The 25,908-nt window shown below is 38.4% G+C and overlaps 1 protein-coding gene across 3 annotated transcripts in view; it reads left to right on the top strand.

Moving 5' to 3' along the window:
* Nucleotides 1-25,908, top strand: part of PPP1R12B (protein phosphatase 1, regulatory subunit 12B) — a 341,109-nt gene that overhangs the window by 63,375 nt on the left and 251,826 nt on the right. For all 3 annotated transcript variants that reach the window (XM_006834128.1, XM_006834127.1, XM_006834129.1), the window contains exon 2: nt 21,272-21,402. In XM_006834128.1, the coding sequence (XP_006834191.1) occupies nt 21,272-21,402 (131 nt within the window). The remainder of the gene's footprint in view (nt 1-21,271; nt 21,403-25,908) is intronic.

Here is a 25,908-nt window from a genome sequence, read left to right as displayed (position 1 = left end):
CAGAGATATTCAGGTAATAAAAATTAGTAAATCAGTCCAGGTATAACATAGTAGAGTGGTGGGAACTAGAACCACTAGGATACTCACTATTTACCTAAATGAGGCAGCCGCTACTCAACTCCAAGCAGTTATTACTTTGTGGAACTTTGGCACTAATGTTAGCAGACATTCTCATTTTTAAAAAGAAATCTCAAATACGGATTTTTAAATGTGAAAAGTAATTATTTTCAAAACACCACATTGAATAAACAAAATGCTCCTAATTTAGCAAGTGTTTTTCTATTCCAATGTTTGTAATTTCAGAGAAAAACTTGGGGATGTGCTCTTGAGTTGTAAAGTCACCATTGTTATCACCAGCATGTGACTGTGACGGGATTATAGCTGAAGCTGAGCCCTTATTCTGTAACCTCAGTTCCCCTGTTCTGTGGGCTGCAGTACAAGAATACTTGCCAGGGCCATGCCATAGTGTTCATGACACTGACCCAACCGGGGCTTTGCTGTGGGGCAGGCAACAGCTGTTAGGTTACGCTGGTTGGCACTGCTTTCTCTGGGCTTACATTAGGATTATTCAATATGGAAAGGGCAACAGTACATACTAGTTTGCTGCTCAGATATTGTTCCTGGATGCAAGTCACTTAAGCCTTAAGAGAAATTAGCACTAGGTGGGAATCAGAAACAGAAAAAGCTTATGACTTCCTTATATACCCTGTTACGGATAAGTGTTGTCACAATCCCCCCAAGACTTAAAACTTGCCTTTCTCACCACTGACATTCTAATCAGTGACCCCATTCTGCCTGTTGTACTTCAGGAGTGCTTCTCAAATCCATCCCTCCTTGATGTCACTGCTGTCACTACCTTAGTTCCTGATCTCTTCTGTACCCTGGGTTATTATAATTTCCTAAATGATGTCTCTGTCATGAATTTTTCCTGCCTCCACTTTAATCTTCTTACTCCCACTGGAGTTTTCATTCTAAGCTACAAATCTGATAATATCATTCCTTTGTTTAAAAACCACAATACCTCTTTATTGTCTTTAGGAAAATTTAAATTCTGTCACGGGACAGGGAGCAAGAATAAACACATGACTGAACCACAAGGTTGCTGGTTTGAGCCTATCAGCTGCTTCAAGGGAGAAAGATGAGGCTTTCTGTTATTGCAAAGATTTTCAGCCTCTGAAACCCTATACAGGGTCACTGTGAGTCAGAACTGACTCAATGGCATATAACAGCAACATCATAGAATACAGGGACCTTTACATCTGTCAACCTATCCTGACAGCTTCTCTACCTTCTCTTACCCATTAGCCTGTGAGGTAAATTAAATTCCTATTCAGAGTTCATGCATGCCCCCACCACCAACTGAATACCCAGTAACCAGACTTCTTACTGTTTTGTCTCTTTTGTATTCTCTAGACTTTCATATAGCTTGTTACCTTTGCTTCAGATTCTCTGCATCCCTGCTGTTTCAGCTGGCTAACTCTTTTTACACTTCATAACTCAGGTGGATGATATCCATTCTGGGAAACATTCTCTGTCCCTCCCACCCTCAAGACAAAGTTAATGACTTTATACTCTATATTGTAGCACTGTACAGATCTTTGTGATTCCTGTTGTACTGTATCATTTACATGTCTCTTTCACACACACACACCCCCTTTCTGATTCTTAACAATCGTATAGGACAAAGTAGAACTGCCTCAGAGGGTTTTCAGGGCTGTAATCTTTTTAAGAAATTATTTCCCCTTCACCCAAGTTAACATGTATCGACCCTCCAGCCAGTGACCCACTCTCTCGTCCCCTTCCCATATGGTACCATCAAAGAATGTCTTTTTCAGTGTGAAAACCATATTTTTTAGACATTTTACAGTAGTGATTTTATGTATTTGTTCATTTGCAGCTAACTTTTTTCATTCACTCAGCATAAATATCTCCAGGTTCATCCAGGTTATAAGGTGTTTCACAGATTCATCATTATTAGTCATTGTTGTGTAATATTCCATTGAGTGTATGTACCAAACACTTCCACTGATGGGTATTTAGGTTATTACCATCATCTTGCTATTGTGAACAGTACTGCATATATCTATTTGTATCTCAGCTCTTATTTCTGTAGGATATATACCATGTATCATATATTAGATCAAATGCTGCGTCTTTTTTGGGTCAAGGATAGGAAAACACATTAGTCAAAATAGCCTAGTACTGGTACAATGACAGATACATCTATCAGTGGAACAGAATTAAGAATCCATAAATAAATCCATCCACATATGGACAGCTAATTTTTGACAAAGGGTCAAAATACATTAAATAGGGAAGAGATCATCTCTTTGACAAATGGTGCTAGCAAAACTGGAATTTCATTTGCAGATGAATGAAACAAACCATGTATCTTACACCATATACAGAAACAAACTCAAGATGGATGAAAGATCTTTTTTTCCAATTTTTTGAGGAAGTACCATACTGTTTCCACAGTGAGTGAATCATTTTATAGCCCCCCTATCAGGAGTGTATGAGGGAGGGTTCCAGTCTCTCTACATCCTTGCCAGCATTTGTTGTTTTCTGATTTTTAGAACTTTGCTATTAATATTGGGTTGAGATGATATCTCATTGTTGTTTTTATTTGCATCACTCTTCGTATGTTTGTTGGCTGCCTGAATGTCATCTTTGGTACAATATCTGTTTATGCCTCTGTCCATTTTTAAATTGGATTATTTGCCTTTATCCTATTGAGGTGTTGAAGAGTTCTAGAAATTTACCCTTGTCTAGTATGTATGTCATTGTCAAAAATTCTCTCCTAGTGTGTGGGTTTTCTTTTTACTCTGATGGTGAAATCTTTTGTTACACATAAGTGTCTAAGTTTTAAGAGGTCCTAGTCATCCAGTTTGTCTTTTGTTGCTTGTATGTTTTCAGTTATGTTTGACTAGTATATTTATGCTACGTATTAGGACCCCCCCCTAAGTTTTTCCCTATTTTTTTCATTGATTTTTAGGTTTTACTTAGATATTTTATACATCTTGAGTTTGTTTTTGTATATGGTGTGAGATACATGGGTTGTGTTTCATTCATCTCCAAATGAATTTACAGTTTTGCTAGCACCATTTGTCAAAGAGATGATCTTTTCCACATTTAATGTTATTTTGACTTTTTGTCAACGATCAGTTGTCTGTATGTGGATGGATTTACTTAAGGATTTAAAATTCTGTTCCATTGATATATGTGTCTGTCATTGTACCAGTACCAGGCTGTTTTGACTGTTGTTTTCCTATCCATGACTATGGTATTTTATTCCATTGCTGTAGATCTGTTTTGGTTTCTTGTAATAGTGCTTTATGATTTTCTATGTATAAATCTTTTGTTTCTCTGATTAGATTCATTCTTAAGTAGCATATCTTTTGGGTGGCTGCCTAAATGACTACCCCTCATTTGTCATTTGTCAGTTTGTTGTGCTGTGGTAGCTTGCATATTGCTGTGATGCTAGAAGCTGCTATTTTAAATACCAGCAGGGTCACCCATGGTGGACAGGTTTCAACTGAGCTTCCAGACTAAGACAGACTAGGAAGACGAAAAGACAGATTATGTCCGAATATTTAGTCACTGAAAATCATATGAATAGCAGTGGAACACGATCAGAGAGTACCAGAATATTGTCATACATAGTGTCAGAAGATGAGCCCTTCAAGTTGGAAGTCACTCAAAATACGAATGGGGAAGAGCCGTCTCATCAAAGTATAGTTTAATGTGATAATGTGAATGGAGTAAAGCCCGTGGGAGAAAAACCCTCGGGACCTTCATTTGCTGATGGGGCATAATTCAAAATGAGAAACAGCTGTAAACATCCATTAATAATCAGAACATGGAATGTATGACATATGAATCTAGGAAAATTGGTAATTGTCAAAAATTAAATGGAATGCATAAACATCCTATGCATTAGTGAGTTGAAATGGACTGGGATTAGCCTTTTTGAATATGATAATCACATGGTTTATTACACGGGGTGTGACAAATTGAAGAGGAGTAGCATTGCATTCATCATCAAAAAGAACAAGATCTATCTTGAAGTACAATGCTGTCTATGATAGGATAATATCCCTTCTCATACAAGGAAGACCAGTAATGTAACTGTAATTCAGATTTATGCACCAACCACTAAAGCCAGTGATGATGAAATTCAGAATTCTACCAACTGCTTCAGTCTGAAATCGATCAAACATGTAATCAAGATGTATTGATAATTATTGACTATTGGAATGCAAAGGGTGGAAATAAAGAGGAAGGATCAGTAGTTGGGAAATATGGCCTTGGTGATAGAAATATTGCTGGAAATTGCATGATAGAATTTTGCAAGACCAATGACTTCTTTATTTCAAATACTTTTTAAAAACAACATAAAATTTAACACATGCTGGCAGAACTGGAAATCAACGTGCAGAAGATTGAAACAAGAACTTTACCTCAAGCCGTGTACAAAAACCAATGCAGTATAGATTAAAGACCTAAATGTGAATTACAGAATTATAAAGGTCATCAATGAAAAAATAGGGACAAATTTAAGGGCTCTAATACAGGGCACAAGGAGCTCTGGTAGCGTAGTGGTTATGAATCGGGCTGCGAACCGCAAGGTCAGCAGTTCGAAACTACTAGCTGTTCCGCGGGAGAAAGATGAGGCTTACTGCTCCAGTAAAGATTTACAGCCTCAGAAACCCTGTACAGGGTCGCTATGAGTCAGAACTGACTCCACAACACATAACAACAACAACAGCAATATGGGTCACACACAGACTATCAAACACTGTGAAAATTATTAGTTATCTGTGGGGGTAGGGGGGTTGGGGAAGGTGGAGGGAGGTGACAGTAGAGCACAAGGTAGGGGGCAGATACATAATAGTTCGGGTGTTGGGGAGGGCAATACATAAGAAGGGGTAGGGGTAGAAGAACAAGGTAGATGGGGAATGCTGAGACAGGTTTGCATGGGTTAAATGGGACAGAGGTAAATAGTGATGCATGTTCAACCTTGGAACAACAGGGCTTTGTGATACAGGGATTGAAGCATAGTCTGAAGAAGGGAAATAATACTAAGATGTGTGCCTGCCTTATGAATATTGGTTCCCTAGCCTATTATTGTAAAATAGACACTTGAGTGGGATAGAAAGGAATGTTGGGAAACATGATTACAGAAAGCTTGTAAGCCTGTCTTCAGCCTATAACTGATTGGAATACCTAAAAGGGGTTCTAGAACTTTCCCAGTGAAATATCCCTCTTGTGGAGCTTTTGCATTGTATAGGACCTTAGGTGGAATCCCGAGCCCCATTTAGAACCTTCTGAGGTGAGACATTCCCACTAGAAAGGACAAGCAGACCAACCTGGAACAGTTAGAGTGACAGAAGATACATCTTCAAAGAAAGATCATCAGAAGAAACCCAAAACAAAAAAGGCAATGGCAGTGTGTTTGGCTACTACAAGAATAAGCAAGTTGTTCACCAGGAAGCCATCAAGGCAAGCAGTCAGGTCCTTTCAGGACAAACCCCCCTCTAAGACTGAAACTCAAAGGGAACATATGAGCAGACATGTAAGCTTGCTGGTGAGTGGGAGAGGGGGAAAGGCAACAATGAAGAAATGGGCTGAGTTCAACCATGTTCCATAGACTCCTGTTGACCTGGAGATAAGAGAGAGAAGAGGAAGGTCTGGTTGGCCCAAAGTGTGGTGAGACCTGCGGACTCCTGAGCCCATGGAAAAGGACATAGCCACAGAGGGCTAGAGCTGAGGGAAGCATCGAGCTGATATGAAGGGAGGGGAGATACACAAGAACACCCAAACTTACAGATAATACCCATCTGACCTCACCTCGATGGCTTGATAATCAGCACTCAACTAGAGGACGATAAAACAATTTTTGATAAAGGAAATGAGGATATATTGCTACAATTTGAAGAACTTGACCTTTACTCATGGAAGTTGTTGTTGTTGTTGTTAAGTGCCGTGGAGTCGGTTCCGACTCATAGCGACCCTGTACAGGGTTTCCGAGGCTGTATATCTTTAGGGGAGCAGAACGCCTCATCTTTCTCCCGCGGAACAGCTGGTAGTTTCGAACTACTGACCTTGCGGTTCACAGCCCGACTCGTAACCACTACGCTACCAGTAGCTCAAAATACCAACTGAGAGTGAAGGAGTCTTTGCATCAAGTATCAGTGCTATCTCCTCTGTAAAAAAGGTAGATAGGAATGGGCAACTTAGACAATGGCTACCTAAAATGAAGGGGAGATGAAGGCACAAAGTGACTGGCTTACAAGGTTTCAAGAGGGAGTTTAGTTTAAGAGTGTGTGTGGAAAGACTGAGTACCCACTGAATAGTTTTCATCTTGTCTAGATGGATCTGGTAAAAAGAGATGGGGATAAGATTTTTATGATTCAATAGTGAGTAATTGTTATCATGACTAATTGCGACTGTCACAATTGTAAAGGTAGAAGTTTTGTAACAAAAAACGGGGGAGTAGTTTATCTTACAGTCCAGAAACAGAGGACCTTAGGGCCATCAAGGGAGAAGAGCATAAGTGGAATGCGGTACCTCATCAGAGAAGCGGCAATACCAGAGATGGAGACATGGAGAGAAGGACCAGCTGAGGACTCTAGATTCATGGAAAGAGAGGGACTGATAGCTGGTGTCCAGGAGGCAGACTTGCAGAATGTGCCCTTTGGTAGTGTAAATTATTATACATGTCTGAGTGTTTAAAAAAAAAAAAAAGCTAAAATGAATAGAATACTGTTAACTGCTGGTACATGGAGGGGATTATAACCATTGTAATGAATCAAAGTATATGATTTGTTGAATATAAAACTGATGATCTGCCCTGTAAGCTTTCACTCAATTCACAATAAAAACTTTAAAAAACAAAACAAAATGCAACCCCCACCCAATTAGTATAAAAGATGACCATACACATGAACCTCACTAGATGGGAAAACACAGATTTCAAATTGAATACATCTGTGGAAAGAGACAGTGGAAAAGCTTCACTTCATCAGCCAAAACAAGGCTAGTGGCAGACTGTGGAACAGACTATCAATGCCAGTTGAGGCTGAGGCTGAAGAAAATTAAATCAAGTCCACAAGAGCCAAAATGTGACCTTGAACATAATACCACCTGATTTTAGAGATCATCTGAAGAATAGATTTGATGCATTAGACACTAAACACCAGAAACCAGAAGAGTTGTAGAACAACATCAAGAACATCAAACAGGAAGAAAACAAAAGGTCATTAAGACAAAAAGAAGAAAAAGACCAAAATGGATTTCAGAGACTGAAACTTGCTTTCCAGCATGGAGATACAAAACAAAAGGAAGAAATAAGTAGGTAAAAAAACTGAAAAGAAAATTTCAAAGGTTGGCTCAAGAAGACAAAGTCAAATATTATAATGAAATGTGCAAAGATCTGGAGTAAAAAACCCAAAGGAAAGAACATATTCAGCATTTCTCAAGTTGAGGGAACTGAAGAAAAAATTGAAGCATTCACTTATAATATTGAAGGATTCCACTATGGGCAAAATATTGAATAATGCAGAAAGCATCAAAAAAAAGATGGAAGGAATACACAGAGTCACTGTACCAAAAAGAAATTGTCAATGTCCAGCCATTTCAAGATGCATTGGCAAAGAACTAGGCTCCAGAAATTGATGGAATATAAATTGAAATCTTTAAAGAAAATAATGGAGGCAGCGCTGAAGACACTCTTCTATGCCAAGAAATTTGGAAGACAGTACCTGGCCAACTGATTGGAAGAGATTCATATTTGTGTCTATTCCAAAGACAGGTGACCCAACCAAAGGTAGAAACCATTGGACAATATCATTAACATCACATGCAAGTAAAATTTTGCTAAAGATAAAAAAATGGCTGCAACTGTACATTGACAGCTGCCAGAGGTTCAAGCCAAATTCAAATGAGGACGTGGAACAAGGGATAGATATCATTGATGTTGTCAGGTGGATCTTGGCTAAAAGCAGAGAATTCCAGAGAGATAATTACTTTTGCTTTAATGATAAATATGCAAAGGCTTTTAGTTGTGTGGATCATGACAAGTCATGGACAACATTTTGGAGAGTGATTATTCCGGAACACTTAATTGTGCTTATGAGGAACTTGTATGTGGATCAAGAGGCGGCTCAAATAGAAAGAGGGGATAACAAATGGTTTAAGATTAGAAAAAGTGTGAACCAGGGTTGTATTCTTTCACCATACTTATTCAATCTATATGCTGAGCAAATAATTGGAGAAGATGGATTATATATATGAAGAACATGGATGGCATCAGGAATGGAGACTCATTAACAGCCGACAATATACAGCTGATACAGCCTTGCTTGCTGAAAGCAAAGATGACTTAAAATACTTATGAAGGTCAAAGAGCCTTTGGTCTGGATTGCACCTCCATGTAAAGAAAAGAATCCTCACCACTGGACCAATAAACACCATCCTTATAAATGTAGAAAAGATTGAAGTTTGTCAGAAACTTCATTTTGCTCAGATCAACCATCAACACTCAAACCAGCGGTCAAGAAATCAAATGGCATACTGCATTAGGCAAATCTGCACAAGATCTTTAAAATGTTGAAGAACAAAGATGTCACTTTGAGGACTAAGGTGTGCTGACCCAAGCCATGGTATTTTTCCAGTAACCTCATATGCATGTAAAAGTTGGATAATGAATAGGGAAGACCATAGAAGAATTGATGCATTTGAGATATGATGTTGGAAGAGAATATTAAAAGTACATAGATTGCCAAAATAACAAACCCAATCTGTGTTGGAAGAAGTACGGCCAGAATGCTCCTTAGAAGCCATGGTGACCAGGCTCTGCCTCTCATACTTTGGATATATTATCAGGAGGAATCAGTCACTGGAGAAAGGATATCATGTTTGAAAAAGTGGAGGGTCAGTGAAAAAGAGGAAGACTCCCAGTGAGATGAATTGGCACCATGGCAGCAGCAATGGACTCAAGCATAACAATGATTGTGCGGTTGATGCTGGACCGCCCGGTGTTTTATTCTGTTGTGCATAAGATCCCAATGAGTTGGTACTGACTTGATGGTACCTAACAACAACCTAGCAACTGTAAATGGTATTGGTTTCCTGATTTTTTTTTAGTGCTTTCTTTGTTAATGTAATGATTTTTGTTTGTTCTTTTCTTCTTGGCTGAATCTTTCAACTAGTTCCAATAATATTTTCACCAAGTCTTTGGGATTTTCTGTATATAGGATCATAATCATCTGCAGACACTTCTTCTCTGCCATTTTGGATGCCTTTAATTTGTCTTTCTTGTCTTATACCTTTGCTAAGACTTCTAGGACAGTATTGAGTAGTAGTGGTGATAAAATGCATCCTTGTCCAGTTCCTGTTTGTAAGGGTAATTAATGCTTTTAATTTCTCTCCATTGAGAATAATGTTGACTGTTGGTTTGTAATATATGCCCTTAACTATGTTGAGGAATTTCCCTTCTATTCCTATTTTGTTGGGTGTTTTTTAAATCAGGAATGGGTGTTGAATTTTCTCAAATGACTTCTCTGTATCGACTGATAGAGTCATGTGGTTCTTTTCTGTTTCATTTATGTGGATTACACTGATTGCTTTTCTAATGTTGAATCATCCTTGCATACCTGATATGCATCTTACTTGGTCATGATGTAATTTTTAAAATATGTTCATGAGGGATATTGGTCCATAATTTTTTTTTTTTAATAGTAATGTCTTTGCCTATAGCTTTGTTATCAATATTATGTTCACTTCATAAAATGAATTTGGGAGTTTTCCACTCTTTTCTATAACCTGGAATAATTTTAGTAGAATTGGTTTCAGCTATATGTCTCTTTTCTGTTACTAAATGGTAACGTTTTACTCATTTTTGATCCTTACATATTCTCCTGAGGACTATGTCTGGCATAGCAAAGGTCTTCAGTAAATATTTGTTACATGAATAAATGGAAAAGCACTTTACAGTCAGGGAACACTGATTACTGAGACGAATTCTTAACCTGTTCTTTGGCAACATGAGTCAGTGTCAGATCCCAAACTTAAATCTGTCTTCTCAGGTTTTCTGCCTGTGCTAACAATAGACTGGTGGACCCTCTGCAGCCAGTGACTCTGTTCTGTACAACCCAGTCTGCAGTGCCTGAACTTCCTTTGCAAACTCTGTTATTCTTCCATTCCTGGCTCCTTGTCTTCTCTTCCCTATGCCCACTCCCTTTAATTGACTGAGTTCTCTTTTTAAAGAAAACTATTATCTGTGTGCATTTACTGGATTATATAGAGTTTGTACTACAGTTACATTTGTTTTAAATACATCATTTTTCCTTTTCTTATGTGGAAATGAGTATCCCTTGCTAACTTTTGGAGACTGTGTTGCTGTTGTTGTTGTTTTAAGTGCCGTTGAGTTGGTTCTGACTCAGAGTGGCCCTCTGTAGGGTTTCCGAGGAGTGGCTGGTGAGTTTGAACCTTTGACCTTGTGGTTCAAACTGACCTTGTGGTCCAGGGCATTATCCTGTAGTGCCACACCAGGACTCGTGGAGACTGTATACAAGAGTAATAATAGTTGTTGCTGTAAAGTACCGTGGAGTCGGTTCCGACTCATAGTGACCCTGCACAGGGTTTCCGAGGCTGTAAATCTTTACGGGAGCAGAACGCCCCATCTTTCTCCCACAAAACAGCTGGTAATTTAGAACTGCTGACCTTGAGGTTGGCAGCCCGACTCGTAACCACTACGCTAGTAATAATAGTAGTAGCAGCTAACTAGCATTTAGCTATGTTGTGGACACTGAGTATCTTTAAGTCATTAATTGTTATTCTAACCTCACAAAATAATTTTACAGATGAAGAAACTGAAATAATCAGATATAACTTGTTCCAAAAATAGTAATTGATAGAGTTGGATTTTAACAGTGGAAATCTGATTCTCTTGTTTGCATTCTTAGCTAGTGCCCTGGACTGGGAAGCATTTTGTAGTACAACTGTATAAAAGTATCATCTTTTATATAGGATTGTACACATGGAGGAAATGCCAGTAAGTGCTGTGGAGCAATATATTACTACCTTTACTCAAAATTTGCTAAGAATATGCTGGCAAAAATAATAGCCTTGTTTACAATCTTCTTTTAGGGATAAAATTAGGTATCCAATTTATACTTTTCTGAGAATTTAATCTTTCTATAATTTCTTTGTGGCTTTTATTTCTAACCCAACCCAGATCCCAGAATGTCTTTTCTTCTTTTCCCCTTTACATTTGCAATATTCATAATCAGTCCTGATAGTAATTATTCACTATTGAACCACAAGCGTTTATCCCAATCCTTTCACCAGTCCCATCTAGACAGGTTGGAAACCACTCAGTGGAGATTCTACCTTCCACTTCATCCCCTGAAACTAAGCTTCCTCTCAAAATCTTGTAAACCAGTCGCTGTGCCTTTGTTCCCCCGCCCCCTCATTTTGGGTAGCCAATGTCTAAGTTGCCCATCCCTTGTCAACCTCTAGTTCATACTCTTGTGGCTTGTGAAACACTTGTTGATGGGCACAGAGTGAGCTAAAGTTAAATAGAAAAATCCCTCTCCATGGGACATCAACTTACTCTACATGCCAAATTGGCAGCAGAGTAGGCCTTTGGGGGGCTGTGGTTAAGACAGGTAGCCAAGATATGAGGGAGATTTCTAATCCAGATTCATACGATCAGAGGGTAACAAAAGCACTTTAATGGGATCTTTGTGTTTTTGTTGAGTCCTGTCAGGAGTGACCAATTGACATCAACCAATGGGCCACATTCTTCATATAAAATTAACTGGAGGACTAGCCTAATAGAAATTCACCCCATATCTGCTAATGCAAAGCTATTTTTAGGGAGATGGTATCAGGTATTAAAAATGTTCCATGAGGCAAGTGATATCTTAACCCTGTTCCATGAACTCTATGTTGGACATCTCTAAATTGGTAGTGAGGAAGCATTTAAGTGTTCTTACACTGAATATGTGACCTTCAGTAGGTCATTATTTTTCTGGGCTTAATTTCCTTATCTGTGAAATGAAAACCCCTAATGCTTAATGTTCCAGCTATCACATTCTTTCCTTTTGTTCTTATTATAAAAAAGTTAAAATAGATTTGTCCAAGTCTATTTCATTCTATTACTTAGTGTGCCTCAGCTCTTACATGTAGAATTTGTAAGAAGTTAACTTCAGTGACAACTTTCTTGCTGCTATATAAGTGCCAGAGTGACTCACTTATGTACACTCGTTTGACCTGAGAGAAAATCACATTCAAGATTTCTATCATGATTTCCAGCCTGCATTTGTTGTTCCTCAAAATTAATATTATCAATGAATAACAAAATACAATTTGGAGACCAGAATTATAAAATTTCTGTTTGAAGATGAACCATGAACTTTGAGAAGATGGGACTTGATTCTTCTAGGCCCTTTCCTCATTTTCTTTCTCCTTCGTAACTTTTTAAAGATCTGTCTTGATTACAAGAATGAGGTCAGACGTGCATAATTTTGTATAGTCCTAAAATTGTCAAGGTCACACTGGATGATAATTTAGTGGGTTTTTCTCATTTAGGTAGAAGGAGCTTGGAAACTAAAGAAGGTTGAGGGAAACATTTCTTGAGTTATTTAGAGGAGGTCTTGTTAAATCCAGAATGGACACAAATTTTTTTGGAAACCATATAGTCAGTTCTTAGGCATCATTGTATCTCCTCTTAACTGAAGGGATGGTGTTCTTTAGTCCCAAATCCTAAACATTTTCAGTCTTGGAGGTAATATGCCAATTTACTGAGAAGAAAAAAAAAATCTTATTCTGGCTTTACTGGTCAGAAAGAGATTGGAGAAACCCAAGACGATGGCCTTTGGTTACCCTTTAGGTCTGAAACAGAATTTACCCTCATTATCCAATTTTCAACCAAGCAGTAGATAGATCCCAAGGGAGACAACAAAACTAGTAAGGTAGTTCACCATGGAATGGTCAGCCATTCAAGGTCAAAAGGGCAATATTTATCTAAGGATAAAGTTGAGACGGGACAGGAAGGTAGGTGAATGGAAATAGGAACCATAGGGAGGAAGTGGAATAACTGTTGTTGCATGGAAGAGATTGTAATCTTTGAGATGAAACAAAGTGTGTGATTTGTTGACTGTAAAACTGATGATCTTGTCTGTAAACCTTAACACAATTCACAATAAAAAGTTAAAAAAAAATAAGTGTTAGTCGCTTGACACTCCATAGAAAATTCTTTACTTGTACTTTCTCTTGGCTGTCTGTCTTGAAAGGCTACAGATCTGAGTCCAGTGCCTGCCTGACCACTGAGGACATAATCAGATACAGTTTTCACCATCTGGGAGCCAAACTGTCTCTGCCTGTGGGGTTGTGAGTCTTCACCCAGGGCTGACAGTTGCTGGGATCACCTGTCATGTTGGAGCAGTCTGCTCTTATGATTCCCACGTAAGCAGTAGTTATACTAGCTCATGATTGGAATGGAGAGACAGGTATTTGGAAGGATTGAGTCAAGCATTAGCTCAGTCACTCTTCACTGTTGGTATGTTGAGATTTTTTTAGTGATAATTTGCAGATAATGGAGTTTTCCAAATTTGCTGATTCTTTTATCACTGTTAATTTACTTGCATAATTTCTTGTCAGATGAAGATACCTATTTGGAGCATGGATACTGTGAGCTTAGAAATGTTGGGTTTTGCAGTAAATTCAGTTGGTACTGCCATCCCAATTTTCACTTTCATTCTGTCAGTCCTCAACCAGAATACCTTCAGCAAAATGCCTATTGTGAGAACCATGTTCAGGTCTTTCAGAGCATTTGAAATTTGGGCAAGTGATTGGGAAACACTGTTTAAAAAACAAACAAACAAACAAACAAAACACACACACAAAACTTTCTTGCTAATATAATTCTCTTTGAAAAAGTGGTATAATTAATTTTGGATCACTGGCAAGTAAAAAAGTTAGTATCTGGGAATGAGGATGTGACAAATCCTCTGGGTTTGGACTTCCAAGTCTATGCTAATTGCATTTTTTCTTTGTGAATGCTGAAAATATGGTGGCTTAAAACAACAGAAGTCTGAAGTCAAGGTTGGGTTCTGTGTTAGGTTCTATGGGAGAATCCATTCTTTGTCTCTTCCAGTTTCTTTTGACTATCACCATTCCTTGATTTAAGGAGCTCTGGTAGCATAGTGGTTACAAATCAGGCTGCGGACTGGAAGGTCAGCAGTTCAAAACTACCAGCTGTTCCGCAGGAGAAAGATGAGGCTTTCTGCTCCCATAAAGATTTACAGCCTTGGAAACCCTGTTACAGGGTTGCTATGAGTCGGAACCAAGTCCACGGCACATAACCAGCAAACCAATTCCTTGATTTATGGTGTGTCACTCCAATCTCTACCTCTTTGGTCACATTGTTTCTTCCTTTGCTGTCTGTTTCACATCTCCCCCTGCTTTTCTGTTATCAGAACACTTGTTATTGGGATTAGAAAGTATGGGGATAATCCAGGATGATCTCCTCATCAGAAATTCCTTAAATTAATTAAAGACCTTTTTTCCAAATAAGGTAACACTCAACAGTTACAGCGATTAGGATGCCCCCCTTTTTTGGGGGGACAGCATTCACTACTGGTATGATGCTATAAAATAAGCACTTGATTGCTAACCATAAGGTTGGTGGTTCAAATCCACCAGCTACTCTTCAGAAACCCTATACAGAGTCGCTATCAGTTGAAACTGACTCCATGGCACGTAACAACAATTCAGTCACTGCTTCAGTGGAAAGGAAATACATGGGACCATACAAAATGGATGGTGAGGGAACTAATATAATATCCCTTCCCTGGCCTTGATCCATGCTTGGATGTACTTATGGATTTGATGGGATAAATTTGGATAGTATGCAGAGACATTTTTGAGTGATTCTAGATAGTGAGAATTAAAATATAGAAAATGTAATTTTGTGTGCATGTGAACATTAATTCTTTCATTCAACAATTGCTTATTCAAGGCATCCTATGTATGAGGTACTATTCTAGGTATTTTGAATATATCAGTGAGCAAATAAAGATCCCTGCCCTTTTATAGTCTAGCTTTGATGACAATGACTTGAGTAAGTTATAGAGGCAGTTAAAGGATTTGATACTTGGCAGATAAGCTTTTGTGTGAAATAAATTATGTTTTACTTTCCATGACTTTCAGGATTTACAGTATAAAGTCAAGCATGAATTATATACATTTTGGGAGGATACAGGAAAATATCATGAAAGGTGTGGATGCATATTATCGCATCACCATGTCCCAACACTTTTTTTGCCATGATATGTTGAAAATCAAGGCAGTGTGAGCTTAGAAATCCATACAAGTAGGGATTTTTCTGCGCAAAACCCACTAGTGTATCAAGATGGGTTTTTCCCAGGCACATGGATCTGGATTTTTTTGGGGAAGAGGGATGTTCTGGGGCCCAGGCAGCTAGTATTAGCAATATTCTGAGACACAACAACAGGGTCAACTCTTGGTAGAAGCACTTGGTGGCGGTGACAGATGCAGGCTATTTTGGGATCTGAGGAGGCTTTGTTTTGTAAGGCCTTCTCTGCACTCCCAGATTTAACTCTGGCACTTTTACCTTTCATACAGAGAGAACAGTATCAGGTACAGTAAAGAGATCACAGTGCTCTTTCTCATTTTATTTGTAACATCAGATATTTCCTTTGGAGGTAGCTTGTCATTCCCTAGGAAATGTAACATGTTGACTCTGAGGTACTTTAACTTAACGACCTGGCAATTTTTAAAAATAGTTCTTCTGTACTGATTAAATCATAATCTCCTTTGCTTAAAGAGTCAGAACAAGTTGTTACATCATTAATAATATGTGTGTCCTCAGAAATGCAAAATAGCAGGAAACAGACTTAAGCCACAGTAAAAGGAATTTGGGTTGAATGTAAAGAGTAATTTCCCTATTGTCATGGGTACCATCAGAAACTTGTTTAGTCTCTTCTGTTCAAGAAAAGTCAATTTCAGTTTGAAAGGTTCCTGCGAGACATTGGGTTAGAGTCCATGGTCCCAGGCAGATTTTATGGATGGATGAATCTTCCTGTCTTCCGTGCTCATCATGAATGAGTCAGCAGCACAGCTGCAGATGGAGTGGGGAGAAGGGCATCTAAATTTAGTCGTTACTCATCTGAGAATGCTTTTAGGGACCATGCCGCTCTCCTCGATGGCTTTAGTCATATTCCTTATGGAGTCCAAAAGAAAAAGGGGGAGAGATGTGGAAACGAACCTTCCAAGGTCTTTCATGAGAGTAAATGTCATACATACATAAGGAGCCCCTGGGCTCCTTGGTACAGTGGGTTAAATGTTGGGCTGGTAACTTAAAGGTTGGTAGTTCAGTCACACCAGCTGCTACTCAAGAGAAAGATGAGTCAGTCATTCCACCTGCGTAAAGATTTGTAGCCTCAGAAACCCTAGGGTTCTACTCTGTCCTGTAGGGTCTAAAAGGTATATAACATGAGCAATTTAGTGATAAGCATAATTATGAAATATTTCCCATAGCAAAGAAATAAAGAGTAAATGAAGAAAGCAATGAAAGTTGGCAAAAAAATAAAGAGTAAATGAAGAATGCAAAGAAATACATTTTTCTGGAGCTGCTTGTTGAAAAAGAGACCATTAAAAATACTGGCTATAAAAAGTCATCTGGTCTCAAAGGTCATAAATGCAGGACTGCAAGGTTGGTGTGAACCACAAAGTCCGTGGTTCAAACTCACCAGTCACTCCTTAGAAACCCTCTACTGGGTCTCTAGGAGTTGGAACCAACCAACAGCACTTAACAACAGCTGCAACAAAATCCGGCTGGATTCACAGCAACTGAAAACAGAATATCATCAGATGGTTTAGGGAAAACTAACAAAGATGCTTTTTTTTTTTTTTAAGGTTTTTATTGTGGATTGAGTGAAAGTTTTCAGGGCACATCATCGGTTTCACATTCAAACATTCATATACCTTGTTTCATTACATTGATTATAATCCCCTCCACATACCATCAGTTAACAGAGTTTCTCTCTATCCTCTTTAGCTTTTTTGGGGGGGTGGGGAAAACTTTGCCTTTTTGGAATTTACAGTCTCGGCTTTTAGGGAAGGTTTTTACATTTATCTGTGGGTATCCAGGGCTCATATATGGAATTACTAACCAGCATAACTGAATAATCAGATAAGGGACATTTTGCTATGTCTGCTAGGTGGCTAAAGTCTGATCCTCAGAGCCTGTGGTTTGGACGGTCAGCAACGCTTGGGCCCACAGGGGCTTGAACTCCTCACCGGGTCTGCACGGTCTGCATCAGATTCCCCCTTATTAATTATTTGTTAAGGGACGCTGCCTGTCTTAGGCAGTCAGTGCGAATTCCTCCGTCTTACCCGTCATCGGAACTCATTGCAGCATGGCAATGGCTCTGTCTTTGGTTGCCGAGGTTGCACTTGATCCTTGCCCGTCTCTGGCAAAGATGCTTTTTACAATCAGGATTACCCAGCTAAATTTGTAACTAAATTGAATCAACCTTTGCTGTTTCACCCCTTGTAGGCAGAATTGATGGGGTGGGGGGAAGGGTTATGTCTGGTTGATCTATAGAGAGAATTTCCAATTTAAGATGTGTCTACTTAGGTCGTATTGTCACAAGGGACCTCTATAATTCTGACTGGATCCTTCCCATAATGATTTTTTATTTTTGTTTTTTAACATTTTATTATGAAGTGAGTGTAGGTTTACGGACAAGATCATCTTTTACATTCAACATACAAGATCAATTTTACATTCAACAAATTATACACTTTATTTCATCTCGATGATTGCAACCCCTCCCATGGAACAACAGTTATCCCCTTTTTCCCTGTGGTTTTTTCCATTTCACCCACCTTCCCATTGCTTCTCAACTTTGTCCTTAGGTAAGTGTTGCCCTTTTGATTTTGAATGATTGGCCATTCCATGGTGAGCATACCTTACTAGTGTTGTTGTCCACACTATATACTTATATACTGCATAACTGAAAATTTGTCCAGGAGGGTGAGTTCCTTTCCATATCTGAAGGGTAATCTCAGGCCATGGTATTGGGTTCCTACAGTCTCTTTCTGATCAATAAGCCCAGTCTTCTTCTTCTTTTTTTTTTTAATAACTTTGAGTTTTGTTCCACATTTTATCCCAGTCTATCTGGAACCTTCTCATGTGATCCCTTTCAGAGAAATTGGTAGTGTTAGCTGGGCACCTTCTAGTTCTGGTGTCAGAGTTGTGGAGACTGATGTTTACATGCTCCATTAGTCCACTGGATTAATTGATTCCAAATATCTTCAATTTTGGAGTCCTAGTGTAGCGATGTAGAATAAGCAGTAGACTGCAATGTCAATTTGGATGTGTCTAGGTTGGCACTTCAAATCTACCAGCTGCACCCTTGGAAACCTTTATGCAGGGTTGCTATGGGTCATAACTGACTAAATAGCAATTAACAGCAACTACTGCATATTCAGTTCACTTTTCTTTCATCCACACATAGAGAGATCAGTAGTTGCACCTTAGATGGCCACTCATGAACTTTTAAAATCCCAGGTGCTATTATGAGTCTGGATGCTAACTTCGACATCAGCACTTCGAAACTACCAGCTGTTCCACTGGAGAAAGATGAGGCTTTCTGCTCCCTCAAAGATTTATAGCCTCGGAAACCCTGTACAGGGTCACTATGAGTTGGAACCAACTCCACGGCACCCAACCACCACCATTCACAAAGTAGGATGTAGAGCATTGTCTCTGTAGTTTATGTTATAGCAGTTGACCATGGTGTCCCCTGAGATATTACCATGAGCCCCCAGGCCCAGTAACTCATTGCCTTACGATGTTTGATAATATCTAAGAAGTTTTCATTGGTTCACTGTATGCTATACCACATTCATAGGTGTATTTACAACAAAGGTAAATACTGTGTACAAATATCTTCTTTCAACCATTTTATATATTCCCACTGTAATTTTTTTGTTGCTTAAAGACTTGCTTATTATTACCAAATATCCCTTAGTATATTTAAGACAGTAGTTGTCAGTCTTTTTGATCTCAGAGTTCTTTTATTTATACTCTTAAAAAATTGCTCAGGACCTCAAATAACATTTGTTCATATGGGTTATAATATGTTACTGAAAGATTTTAAAGTGTTTATTCATTTAAGATAACAATATCCCACTACATGTTAATATAAATAACATTTTAATGAAAAAGAACTTTAAAAAAATGAAAAGATTGGCATTCTTTCACATTTTTACAAATCTCTTCAATGTCTGCCTTCAAGCTTTGGTGATGTATTGCTTTGATTAAAGTATGTATTGAAAATCTGGCCTCACATAGATGCAAAAAGAAGAAAATTTTAGTAGACTCTGTCCAAACTCCAGTAAGTGGTAGTTTCTTTAAGGTTAGTTGTAGTGTCAATGGACTTTTTTCTGACTCTGTTAAATTAGAATCCATTGGTTTATCAGGTGCTTTAAATCTTTACTCATGCATGGTTTTATAACATCACATATTTGGTTATTTGAAAAATATAGATTCATTTGATTTATATAGATCTTAAATGGTAACACATTTCATTTACAGTATTGATAGGTCACATTTGTTAATATTCCCAATTACCTTAACAGAAAAGTAAGTATTGAGAAGTTGTCAAATTCATGATGACAGATATATTTCCCCCAGATGCCATTTTTACTTGAATGCTTGAATTGTATCATTAACAACAACTATTTCTTTGAGGTGACAGGCTCACTGTGGTCTTTTTAAAAAATGTCTATCAGATACCCACCCGAATAACCGTAATATATCTGTTATTGATTATTTTGCATAAAAATAGTGTTCCATGAAGAAAGTACCTAGTTCATCTTGCAGCTCAAACAGATGCACAGTAGCACGTTCTTTTATCAAGAACTTTTGTATTCTGTTAGGCAGCAGACATGCTTTATGTATACTTCCCATTGGTCACACAAAATGTACATGCATTTCAATGTTGTGATTCAATGATTTTTTTTTTTTTTTTTTTACTGTTTCATCAAGGTCATTTTTGAGTGGAATTTGCCTTTCCTTCCCCCCCCCCCTTTCACATTTATCCTGTTGTTGTTAAGTGTTGTTAAGTGCTGTTGAGTTGGTTTCCAGGGAGTGGCTGTTGGGTTTGAACTGTTAACCTTGTGGTTAGCAGTCCAGTGCTTATTGTGTAGTGCCACAGTAGTGGTGGTTATGTGCTGTGGGGTTGGTTCCGACTCATTGTGACCCTGTACAGGGTTTCTGAGGCTGTAAATCTTTACGGGAGCAGAAAGCCTCATCTTTCTCCCCCAGAACAGCTGGCAGTTTTGAACTGCTGACCTTGAGGTTCACAGCCCGATTCGTAACCACTACCCTACCAGAGCTCTAGGATTCCTCATTTATGCAACCATTCTGAAACCATCTGAGCTGATGAGATGACCTTTATTGCGGTGGGCCTTTTTACCTCCTTTTCATCTTGTATATGTGTTCTGACAGCCTTTTTCCTAATTGCTGTAGTCATGAGGTCGGCACATAAGGATCCATAACTACAAATAGACATGTTGTTTGAAGCTAGTCAGGAAATAAATACATGAAAAGATTTCTTTGGTTTGAAATGATAACCCTACCATTTCTCACCAAATCCGGGATTGATTAGCCGCTTTAGACCTTAAACTATAACTTCCTACTAAGAAATTTGCATTTGATCCATTATGCATATTTCATTTAACATTCATAAGCCAGTTACTAATTTCTGACCTGCCATCCTTTCTAAAATAAAATGTTAAAACAACATTCCCTTTTATAGCACTTTTCATATCACAATAAGACCAACTTATACTTGCTTCCCAGATGAGATGTCTAGATGCACTGACACATTCAGGGGCTTGCATAAGATCGGAAGGCTTAGAAGTCATACACTGGATACTTATACTAACTTACAAAAACTAGAAATTGATATATCATTAGAACTTCAGTATTGAAATCCCCAAAGCAGTATCTAGCACACAGTTGTTATTGTTGTTAAGTACTGTTGAGTCAGTTCTGACCCATAGCGACCCTGTATAAGGTTTTCAAGGAGCAGCTGGTGAGCTTGAACCGCTGACCTTGAAGTTCAAACGGCTTTGCAGTCTGGCACCTTAACCCACAGTACCACACCAGCACATAGTAGAACTCAATAAATCTTTGTTAAATGAATGAATGTACTTTTCTTTTCAGGCCTGTATTGATGAAAATTTGGACATGGTGAAATTTCTGGTGGAGAACAGAGCCAGTATAAACCAGCAGGACAACGAGGGCTGGACCCCCCTTCACGCGGCAGCTTCCTGTGGCTATCTCAACATAGCAGAGTGAGTGAGTCTCTGGGTTTGGATTATCTGTAGGAATAACTTTCATGTCTCATCTGCTGTTAAAAATTTGCATTTCATAGATAGTTTTTAATCTCCTTTATTACAAATTACTAAAGCATGAAGTTGAGCTATTTTTATATAAGAAACAGTTCATACTGTGTTTTACATGCCTGCTAAATGCACAGTTTTTAAGCCATTACTTTTTTCTAGTAACTCATATTTGCTGGCATATGCATATGTACCTTCTGTTTGTTGCACTGTCTTGGTTCACTTTTTGAACAAGTGTAGTTAGGCACATGTGTGAGTAGGACTGGAGACTTTTTCTGGACCTCTGTACAAGCCTGTTTATTTAAAAGCAATCAGTACTTAGTACAAAAGACAGAATGTCTGCATACTGATCACAGAACTTTCTTAGTTGAAAGCAGAGTGATCTTAAACATATGGAACAAGGGAAAGCTTGGAATTGACATATATTCTCTGCATTAATTACATGGGTATATTTAATAAAAACACAAGTAGCTACTAACCTCCATGACATCTAGTTGCTCCTCCCTTAGGCAGAAGAATTCTGACCACCTAATACCTGGAATATGAGAGACACAAACAAAAGTCTGTTGGATGAAGAAATAGTGGAGGTTATTCCTTTTTTTCAAGTTTTTATTGTGAATTGAGTGATAGTTTACGTGGGAGAACATTGGTTTTACAGCTCATCATTTCATTGCAATGATTACAATCTCATTGCATCATCATTCAACAGTATTCATTTCCATTCCCTCTGTTTGTTGGGGGTGGTGGGGTATGTACACAACACTCAGGAATATATAATAATTTACACAATAATAATAATTTACACAACCAGAGAGAGCACATTCTTAAAGCCTGCCTTCTGGCTGCCAGCACACAGCCTTTCTCTTCCCCTGAGTTCGGAGTCCTCAGCTACCCTCGCTCTCCATGTCTTCATTTCTGTCTCCATCTCTGGTGTTGCTGCTTCTCTGGATAGGGTCCCACATTCTGCTCTTGCTCTTCTCCCTTGATGGTCCTAGAGTCCTCTGTTCTTGAACTGTAAGATTAACTACTTCCCCCTTTTTGTTATAAAACTTCTACCTTACAGTTGTGACTGTTGTAATTAGTCATGATAACAATTACTATTGAATCACAAGCATCTTATCCCCATCTCTTTTCATCAGACCCATCTAGACAAGATGAAAATTATTCAGTGGGGACTCTGCCTTTGCCCATACACTCTTAAACTAAACTCCCTCTTGAAACCTTGTAATCAAGTCACTTCATTCCTTTATTGTCCCCTCATTTTAGGTAACCAGTGTCTAAGTTGCCTGTCCGTATCAACCCTGTATATAGAGGGGTTGGGTTGCTAACTTCAAGGTCAGCAGTTCTAAACTACCAGCTTTTCCACAGGAGAAAGATGAAGCTTTCTGCTCCCATAAAGATTTACAGCCTCAGAAACCCAATAAAGGGTCACTATGAGTTGGAATCAACTCTACGGCACTACCACGTCCATATGTATAGGTCAAGTTGATCGTAGCAATTTGTACTTGCTTCCTTTATCAAAAATTGTTTTTTTAATCTTCCTCTAGTGGAGTTCTGATCAAGTCATCATGGCTAGGTCAAATGGATACTGTCTGCAAGTTTGGGCATTCTCGTGCATCTCCCTCACTTCATATCAGCTGGATGCTTCACTTTCATCTCTAGATCTCCTTGGCTATGTCTTTGTTCATGGGCTCAGGAGTTCTGAGGTTTTACCACACTTCAGACCAACCAGCTTTTTGATGGAAGTTATTTTTAAATAGGAAAGTAACTTTGGCAGTTGAAAACATCTCTAAAATGAGGCAATTCAGTATATTCCAGATAGGGGTAAATTTAATTTGATTACATAATTCTCTAAATAAAATTATGGTATTAATGGTCCTTTGAAAAATCAGATAGCTTGTTTAAAGGCCCTCTTCTATAATATAACGAGAAGTCCGTTACAATTCTTGTATTCAGAAAGCAACGGGGAGAATTATGTTGGCAGCTTTGAAGAGGCCTGGGAATGACTTCTCACAGGATCTGAATTATCCATATTTTCTAGGGGAGAGCCTGTATCCTGGGTTTGCTGTTGAGCCAAGGATGCTTAGTGGGAGAAGTTACACAAAGGGAGAGTCAGTAACAGAGAAACATTAGGCAGCAGCTCTGGTGTTTGACTAGGCTGCTTGTTCTAAAAAGTAGACGACTGGATGGGGACCAAAGCCAACAGAAATGAACAATGCAGTTTTCTTCACTCTTGGTTCCTCACTCTGTTCTAATTTAGTAAAAGTCACCTCCTCATCCTCCAGCCTGCCTGATTTTATTTTCAGAGTCTTGTAGGAAAAGTTCTAATCCTCAGTCATACCCACTAATGCCAATTTCTGATGTCTAACAGTTAGGTGGAGTCCTGGTGTGGCACTTTGGGGTTAATGCACTGGACTGTAAAGTCAGTGTGAACAACAAGGTTGGTGGTCCAAGCTCACCAGCAGCTCCAGCAGCTCCTCAGAAACCCTATACAGGGTCACTATAGGTTGGAACTGACTCTACAGCACTTAACAACAGCAACAGTTAACATAACTTTCTATTAGATTTCCATCTTTACTGAGAAAAATTACCCAAGAAACATTACAATATACCAGGGGTGGGTGGGAGGGGGGAGGGCTTCAAAAATGTTCTTAAAAAAATTCCATTGTCTTTTAATTCCATTTTATTCTCACAAACTTTTGAAGCCCCCTTGGATTAGCCCATCTTTCAACATTTGATGATTTGTTCAAGTAGCATGTTTTGTGGTTTTTGAACTACTCATTACATTGAAGGACTTTATTTTTTTCTTCCACTGGAAGGTAGCAAGCAGAGCTCATGCTTAGAATTAGGATCACTTGAGTTGCCATTGTCCAGAGTTCCTTTTGTGAATCTTTGTACAGAGAATGATTGTAAATGCTCAGTGGTTTCTGTAATTCTTCTTTATAGTTGGACACAGTTCCTTTGGAAATAAATTCAGAATTTACCATTCTTTTTCCCAAATAAATATTACTTTGAGTGAGAGTTACTACTTTCTTATATAAATTATTACTGATTGGTTATGTGTATATCTGACCAGAGAGATATAGTATATGCCAGAATTCTTTGTAACAGATGGGATGGTGGTAAGAGTGGCCTTTTTTATTTTATGTTATGTATATCATGATTACTGGGAGAAAGATGAGGCTTTCTGCTCCCTCAAAGATTTAAAGCCTTGGGAACCCTATACAGGGTCACTATGAGTTGGAACCTACTGAATGATACTGAACAATAACAACATATCATTATTAAGCAGGTTTTTACTTTATTGTCATTATTTCCTTATAATGTCTAAGATAATTTTTTTCATGATGCAAAAGAACCCCAATGTTTGTATTATTTATTTTGATAGGTTTACCTAGCAGTTATTATTATGTTAATCATTTTGATAGGTTTACCTATCAATTATTATTATATTATTCATTTTGATTGGACCAGTGAACAATGTTTTAGGTAAGACCAGCCCTTGGTCATCTTGTCATTTTCTTTTTTTATCTTAACAATCTGAAACTCTTAAGTTCTAAGGGAGTGGAAATGAATAAAAGGCCATGAAATGAATAAAAGAGTCCAAGTACATTAGATTTCATGTTCCATGATGACCTTTTTCTCTCATATTTGAACCCAGTTTAGTAACATTTTAAAAAAGAAAAATGTAGAGTATTTCTTAATGATTTTTGGGTTGAGACTTGATGCTACTTAGGTAGGTGTTTTTTGTTTTTTATTACTGTTGTTATTGTTGTTATGTGCCATGGAGTCGGTTCCGACTCATAGCGACCCTGTACAGGGTTTCTGAGGCTGCAAATCTTTACGGGAGCAGAACGCCTCACCTTTCTCCTGCGGAACAGCTGGTAGTTTCGAACTGCTGACCTTGTAGTTCGCGGCCCGATTCGTAACCTCTACGCTTTTTATTACTAGTAAGTATTTAATTTAGAAGCAGCTGATAGACTCAAGTGTATAGCATTTAGTCTGGTTCTGTAGTTTATTGGAATGCTAATTTATTCTGAGTTTTGGAATACATTTCATGTCATTTTCTTTCTTCCTCTCTTAAAATTGTCCCAAAAATGACCTGATATCAATGATAAGGTAGGAAAGATAGGAAGGCTTTATTTCTAAGGGACATCTTCATTGAGCTAATGAGCCTTTGAACAACTATAAGGTTTCTCAGAGTTAAAGTAGACATTATTCCATTGGTAGACAATGATCCGCATTGAGGTGAAAGTATAAAACAAAAGGGATTTTTATGTGTTTTTTCCTAAAAATGGTTTAGGAAGTTTGTTCTTTGCTATAGGTGCCGTTGAATTCGTACTAACTGCATAGCATTCCTGTGCACAACAGAACGAAACGCTACCCGATCTGGGCCAAACTCACAATTGTTGCTATGCTTCGGCCCATTGCTGCTGCCACTGTACCGATCCATTTCAT

Source organism: Chrysochloris asiatica, unplaced genomic scaffold, assembly GCF_000296735.1.
Source record: "Chrysochloris asiatica unplaced genomic scaffold, ChrAsi1.0 scaffold00009, whole genome shotgun sequence".
NCBI classification, from domain to species: Eukaryota; Metazoa; Chordata; class Mammalia; order Afrosoricida; family Chrysochloridae; genus Chrysochloris; species Chrysochloris asiatica.
Note: the sequence above shows the minus strand (reverse complement) of the source record. Positions and strands in the feature narration are given on the sequence as shown.